Source organism: Sinocyclocheilus rhinocerous, unplaced genomic scaffold, assembly GCF_001515625.1.
Source record: "Sinocyclocheilus rhinocerous isolate Xijiao unplaced genomic scaffold, SAMN03320098_v1.1 scaffold864, whole genome shotgun sequence".
NCBI classification, from domain to species: domain Eukaryota; kingdom Metazoa; phylum Chordata; class Actinopteri; order Cypriniformes; family Cyprinidae; genus Sinocyclocheilus; species Sinocyclocheilus rhinocerous.
Window position 1 is genome coordinate 45,373 of NW_015645567.1, and position 7,294 is coordinate 52,666.

At 33.9% G+C, this 7,294-nt stretch overlaps 1 protein-coding gene across 1 annotated transcript in view; it reads right to left on the minus strand.

Moving 5' to 3' along the window:
* Positions 1 to 7,294, minus strand: part of slc25a1b (slc25a1 solute carrier family 25 member 1b) — an 11,401-nt gene that overhangs the window by 3,118 nt on the left and 989 nt on the right. Inside the window, exons 2-5 of the mRNA XM_016510564.1 lie at positions 2,488 to 2,608; positions 1,907 to 2,006; positions 625 to 763; positions 174 to 258 (exon numbers count right to left, since the gene is read on the minus strand). Of these exons, the coding sequence (XP_016366050.1) occupies positions 174 to 258; positions 625 to 763; positions 1,907 to 2,006; positions 2,488 to 2,608 (445 nt within the window). The remainder of the gene's footprint in view (positions 1 to 173; positions 259 to 624; positions 764 to 1,906; positions 2,007 to 2,487; positions 2,609 to 7,294) is intronic.

The window sequence follows — 7,294 nt, forward strand, 5'->3', positions numbered from 1 at the left end:
TTATCAGTTAATGTTTATCTTATTTCAAGTAACGAAAATAATTTTTTAATGTTTTAATTTTAGTTAACTGTAATACCCATGACCTGTATCACTGTTCAGCCGTAACTGTTGTAAGTGCGTTTGGTCTCCAGGCGGTGGCGCTGCAGACTAAACCATTCACCACCCACATGTACCTTGTGTTCTGACTATTTCTCTCACACCATGGAAAAATCCTCTGTACTTTGGGTTCGCTGAGGTCTGATCGTGGATGAATTTGACCTGAAATTGAAGGAAAGCATATTATATTCATATCAGTGTTAATTCAACCAGAAATCACTTCACACTGGTTATACTTCGCATGTATATACTTGCACAGATATGTATGCAATGCATTAAAAGCTGCAATATAATAATATATATAACTAATGCATATTCTTGTCTGATGGTTTACTTACATCACTGGTAAAGCAACTGTACTACTTTTTGTATTAGTGTGGAATTTCTTATAGTGCGTCTAGACAGCAAGTGAGCAATGCAACGTGACTAAAGTCAAATGTTGCATTGCTCACTCTCAGTGTAGATCTTAAGCACTAGGCCTCTAACTATCAATGCATGCTAAAAGCATCAGCATATCATGTCGCACACCTTTACAGTCTCCATAGGACACACCACGACTATAGCCTCGGCCACTCCTGCGCCCAGACCGCAGATCAGCCCCTGCGTGCTGTCCAGCTTCCCAGACTCATCCCTCATCTTATTACTGAGGAATTCAAACATCCCGAACCTGCAGAGAAACAAACTCATGACAGCCGGAACACTAACACATCTCCTGTTTCAAATGAAAAGAAAAAGCATCTTTCTCATTTACTCTGCAGAGCTTGGTTTATGATAAGAGAAATTAATAAACAAAAAATGTAATAATAAATGACCATATATAAACAAACAATAATTAGATATCTATACTATCTATCTACTGCATTTTGAATACGTTTTTTATTGTTTCTGTTTTCATGCCAATTTTAGGTAAAGTTTTAGTAGTTCTGTTGTGTGTTTTTGTTTTAGTAGTTTTTAATATAATTTATTAATTTTATTTCAGTTTTAGTTTTAGTTATTTTAATACATCAAGTTGAAAATGATACATTTTGACAACCAACTGAAATAAAAAAATCTATCTATCTATCTATCTATCTATCTATCTGTCTGTCTATCTATCTATCTATCTATCTATCTATCTGTCTGTTTATCATCTATCTATCTATCTATCTATCTATCTATCTATCTATCTGTCTGTCTGTCTATCATCTATCCATCCATCCATCCATCTAATTTTTATTAATATTTTAATTCTTTGAATCATTTTTATTTCAGTTTAAGTTACTTTAGTACATCAATGTAAACTGAAACTAAATGAAAATTAGAAATATTGGTAACTACGTGAAAAAAAAAAAAAAAAGGTTTTTATATATTTTTTTCTGTTAAAGTTTATTTTACTTCAAGTAACACATTTTTTGTATGGTTTTACCATTACTTAACTGTAGTAACCAAACTATAATACCCTTATAATAACACACACACACACACACACACACACATATATATATATATATATATATATATATACATTTATCTATTTCTTTATTTTTTCCAGAGACTGAGCTGAATTACATTTTGCATGTCAGGTTCCAATATTTTTAATTAATAGATGTAATCGGCCTATTAGTTTACAGATTTCTCCACTAAAATCCTTGATTGACTGACTGATATGTCATGAAGGCTAGTGATTTATAGATTATACGCTATAAAAAAAGCAGAGCAAAACTAGAAACCGAGGGCATGTGTGCCAGAATAAGCTGCACTGAGCACCAGACTCCACACTGACAGCCAAAGGTTGTGCGAGGCTTATCCCAGCGCGTCAGGAAACGCTCACCTCACCGCGGCTTTGGGAATGGAGCCATAGACCAGAGAGCTCAGACCGCGGTACAGACCCTTCACACCATGATCATGCACTGTCAGCTTCACACAGTCAACTGACGAGACAGGACAGAAAAATTACATCACTTCAATATCAGTAAAACAGAGCTATTCGCATTCTAATCTGAGCCTGAGGCATTTAACATTCATTTCCTTTTCAGATTGTTCTGATCTCTTGCAGCTGAGTAAATCATTCATCGTTCAAGTGAACATAACCAGACTGTTGAAACGTGACATTGCTGGTTGCAAGCGTGCGATTGGCTAACAAACAAACAAACCGGGTTGAACAATCCGTGCTGATAAACTTGTTGTGAAAAGGGGCCACAAAGTCCAGCGGCTGATAAACCCCAACCCTACAGCTTGTGCATCAGTTACTGTACTTTGAACCTTCAACCCGCCAATGAACCATGGGTTTTTACGCACAATGATTAAATGAAAGTGTTTAGAAAGCTCTTGGGACATGGCAGATGCAATAATAATGAAATCAATTGTTGAGTGTTTACTTAAGATAATAAAGTAATTTGAGCAAATACACACCGATGCCTTTGTAGCGAGGCGGGTTTGCCTTCTCATCTAACTGTAGCTGAGTTTTCACATACTCTGTAGGAAATGTGATGCAGATTTCAATGCCTCCAGCAATCCCACCTGCAAACACAGTGAATTTATTAATTGTGATATTAATAATATAAACCACAAATCAGGATTATAAAAAAAAAACATTTTTTGTTTCTTAAACGTTAACTGAATAAAACAAAATAAAATATAAAAACACTTAAACTTATTTTAATTCAGTTTAACTTGATAAAACTAAAATAAAAAATAATAAAAACTATATAGACGCTAAAAAAATAACTAAAATATAAAATATAAAATATAGAGATAAAAAGTAATTCAAACTATTAAAAAAACTAGAATAGTATCTCACTGACACTAAAATAACACTTCTATTAAATAAATATAACAGAAGCAAAATGTTACCATATTTAAAGACATTTTTGTTAAAAAAAATAACACTATGCAAAAGAACAAAAGAAAACAAATTCTATTTATATATCAGAACTATTGTCAGAAATTGTCAGAATGATAAGGTGTTTGGGATAGTTTTTAGCACATTGCTAAATGTCTTTAAAAAAAACTTTTGAATGGTATTGTATTATGAGTTTTCCCAGCAATGATCACCTTTATGAGTTATGAATGTCTCATGAAAATCACATTGAGCTGTCGCCACCTTAACTGTGTGTTAAGCACATCTGTAGCTCAACAGGCGGCAGAAAAGGGGGCGTGTCTTTCTGTGATTGGCTCAGAGGATCCGCCCCCTGCTCTGAGATGGGTGTGACTGTGAAACAAACCTCCTGCTCTTTAATCAGATCTCAACTTTGTTGACACATTTACAATTCTTCTACTGTGTGCCATGTGTGCAGAGAAGCTTCAGGTGATCAATCAAATTAATCCGATTCAACAAGCAGACATTATTATAAGCTGCATACATTCCAGAAGAAAATATTATTGCTCTGAGGTTGCTCTTTCATAGCTAATGAAGCAATTTTTCATTTAATTATCAACTTTGCCTGAGGTGTTTCTACTCAAATAAACACAAATTAGTCAATAGTTGTCATATAGTAAGAGTACAGAGCCATAAAATGATTGTACATATCAGAGAAATGTTTGAGTTCATACTGAGATCTCTTGACTTTTGATCTGAGCACAGTTGGTGCATACACTACAATTCCTCTGAATTGTTCCTGTTAATTGTCTCCTCTTCAGTTTAATGATGTTCTGTCATCATTGATGATTCCTGGAACAATCCTGCGTACTCTCAGGAAACTTGGGGGTTTGTGTTAAAGGGGTCATATGATGCGATTTCAATTTTTCCTTTCTCTTTTGAGTGTTACAAGCTCTTGGTGCATAAAGAAGATCTGTAAAGTTGCAAAGACTAAAGTCTCAAATCCAAAGAGATATTCTTTATAAAAGTTCAGAGTTAACCACGCCTACCTAAAACGGCTCGTTCTAACACGCCCCCACATATCTACGTCACTATGTGGGAAAATTTGCATAACGCCGCCCAAATGTTCACGCAAAGAAAGAAGACGTAACTTTTATTCTCGCTGTAGTATTGTTGTTGCCGCCGCCATGTCGTGAAGGCGCTGTGTGCTTCGTTGTGAAAGCGAAACTACTTTGTTTGGTCTTCCAAAAGAGGACACGACTAGAAATCAGTGGTTAAGTTGTATTTACAACACTGTTCCAGAACACTTCAACCCAAATATTCAGATGTGTGCAACGCATTTTATGGAGGACTGTTTCCTGATCCTGGGAGAGTAGAATACAATGCCGGCTGTTCTGACTCACAGACTGCAAGTACGTTTTTTTATATTTAAAGAGTTTTTATATTTTATATATTTAAAGCGAATTTTTTGGGCAGTGTAGAGTAGTGCTTGTTGTTTGCTGTTTCTCCGATCACAAATGCAGACAGGGTTTTATGATTACGCAGCGCGATGCAACGCAACGCGTAAAAAGACAGTACAAGTCATTATAATCCATAATTATGTCCCCACTGGATGCAACAAATACCTCGTTTATAATGGGTTTTCATGTTTTTGAATCATCGCTCCGGCCGGACACGGCATCAACAGTATGGTGAGGGGCGTAACATTTCTGTCTCACGCTTGAGGTATTCGGCCAATCACAACGCACTGGATAGCTGGCCAATCACAGCACACCTCGCTTTTCAGACCGATGAGCTTTGTAAAAATCGATGCGTTTCAGAAAGGCGGGGCATAGAGGAGAAACAATAATGTACAGTATGTGGAAAATAATGTGTTTTTTGAACCTTAAACCGCATAAACACATTTCATTAGGCTACACCAAATACACAAAATACTGTTCTTTTTAGCAGCATCATATGACCCCTTTAATATTTACAAATATTTTTCTTTATAAAATCATTATACCTGTTTAACAGGTTTTAACATAACTGACGAACATTAATGTGTCTTATAACAGGTGTTAACCTGTTTGACCTGCTAGTCTCCCTGAGCCACAAAAACTGTCCCGAGGGAGAGTAGAGGAGCTAAAACCATCCCGAAATCACCATGTATGTTCACATATGAATAATGTGTACATAAATCAAATATTTTCGAATATAAATAAATAAATATGATTAGATTTAAAAACAAATATAAATATTAGATATAAAAAGTTTGGGTCTGTAAATTTTTAAAATGTTTTTAAAACATTTATGCTCAGTAAGGCTGTATTTATTTGATAAAAAAAAATACAGTAAAACACTAATATTGTGAAATATTGTAATTTCAATTAACTGTTGTCTGTTCTAATGTATTTTAAAATGTAACGTCACGTGCCACATGATCCTTCAGAAATCATTCTAATATACTGATTTGCTGCTCAAGAAATGTTTATTATTATTATTATCAATGTTAAAAACAGTTTTGCTGCTTCTTATTTTTGTGGAAACCGTGATACATTTTTGTCCAGGATTATTTGATGAACAGAAAGTGCAACAGAACAGCATTTATCTGAAGTGAAGCATTTATCACTTTTGATCAATTTAATGCAATCTTGCTGAATAAAACTATTAATTTCTTTCAAACATCAAACAATCGTTTTAAAGGAAGTTTGGGCCACTAATACAAGTTCCCTTCAGTAAAATAAAACTACCTTATGTGATCAGTACGATGGCAAATGTCATGGTCAAATCCAGTTCGCTCCTTATACAGCTAGCAAATAACACTTAGACGAAAAAAACATTAGAACCTTTAAGTAAAGTAGGAATGTTTGGTCAGATTAAAGCAGCAGTCAGAATGACACACCTATTCCTGCTTTACGTCTTTAAAGTCAAACAAAGTGAGTCTATATGATGCAATCGATGGCCTTGTGCAAGTGTTTGTGTGAGTAGTGACAGGCGTGACATCTGCTGAGCCATCCGTTCATGTTTGAGTACCAGTATGACTGGTCTTTTGCAATCAAAACGTCAGCCAAAAGGAATGTTTTTTCAGAGATGGAGCAAGCATTTACATTATAATGAATGCTTCTGTCAAAAGCGCCGGTACAATTGGAATACATCGCACCATTGAAGACCAGGATCATGTCCTCTGAACATAATTAGGGTCAAATAAATAAATGTGAACATCTATGAAATGCACCGTAATCCAGTGCACATGTTCTAGATGTTAACCACATATTTCAACACTCACAAACCTTCTGCATTCCATGTTACTGTGTTAATGTGTCCATGCCACAGGCTCTGTCATCATGTCATTATGCATCCAGCACATTATCCCTCCACTGAGCAATTACTGAGACTAGAATGAGCTTCATGCAGCACATAATTAGATATGAATGGAACTACTATGAGTTTTGCATTAACTGTCAGTGCTGTTAATCTCAGACACGTGCCCTGGCAAGACATTAACCACACTAACTAGGGACACTTCAGGGAAGGGTGGAAAATAGACAGCTTATAACTACACTTTTAAGATGACAAAGTTATCCATAGATGCCGAGGAGAGAATGAAATAAAGAAAAAGAACGTTAGTGCATTACTAATGGAATGTTATCATAATTTGGAACCAGTCATAAAAGGATGAAATACAAATCAGAATCAAATGAGATACCAACTGAAAATATAATAAAAAAATTTTCATTATGAATAATCTTATTTGATCAATTTAAAATGAGATCCAAATTGTTACTTATTGGCTCAAAATAATAATGATTAGCAATTTAGAAATAGAAATTTCATTAGCACTCCTTTTGAATTTTTTCAACTGTTCATGAAATATTAAACGTAAATCAAATGCCTTTATGGATAACAGCGATGAAGAAATACTTTAACAATAAAGGAAAGTGAAGAGCATGTCTGGGTCATATTTCACCCCAAAAATAAAAAGAAACAAATATGATATTATCATTTGCATACAAAATTAAGTCTTTTTTTTTTTTTGCATTGTTTCATTATTTTGATGCCAATGAAGCACATTCTTCCCCCTCGTCACCTTAATGCAAAATAAAATCACATATTAAAATTTTTAAGTATTTATATATCATTATTTGATATTTGCTGACCAAAAAAATAAAATAATATTATTACAGTATTTTAAGGTATTTTTTTAAAAATACTGTAATACACTAATGAGAATTATCTTTGAGAATAACAAGTAAAAAAAAAAAAAAAAAATCCAAAGTAAAATGTTACAATACATTACAAAAAAGTGCAAAAAATATAATGAACATAATAAAAAGTCATGAAAGAAAGAAAAAAATCCTAAAAACAGATGTCATTAAATAATAGAATATGAAATTAAATATTAAAAAAAAAAAATATATA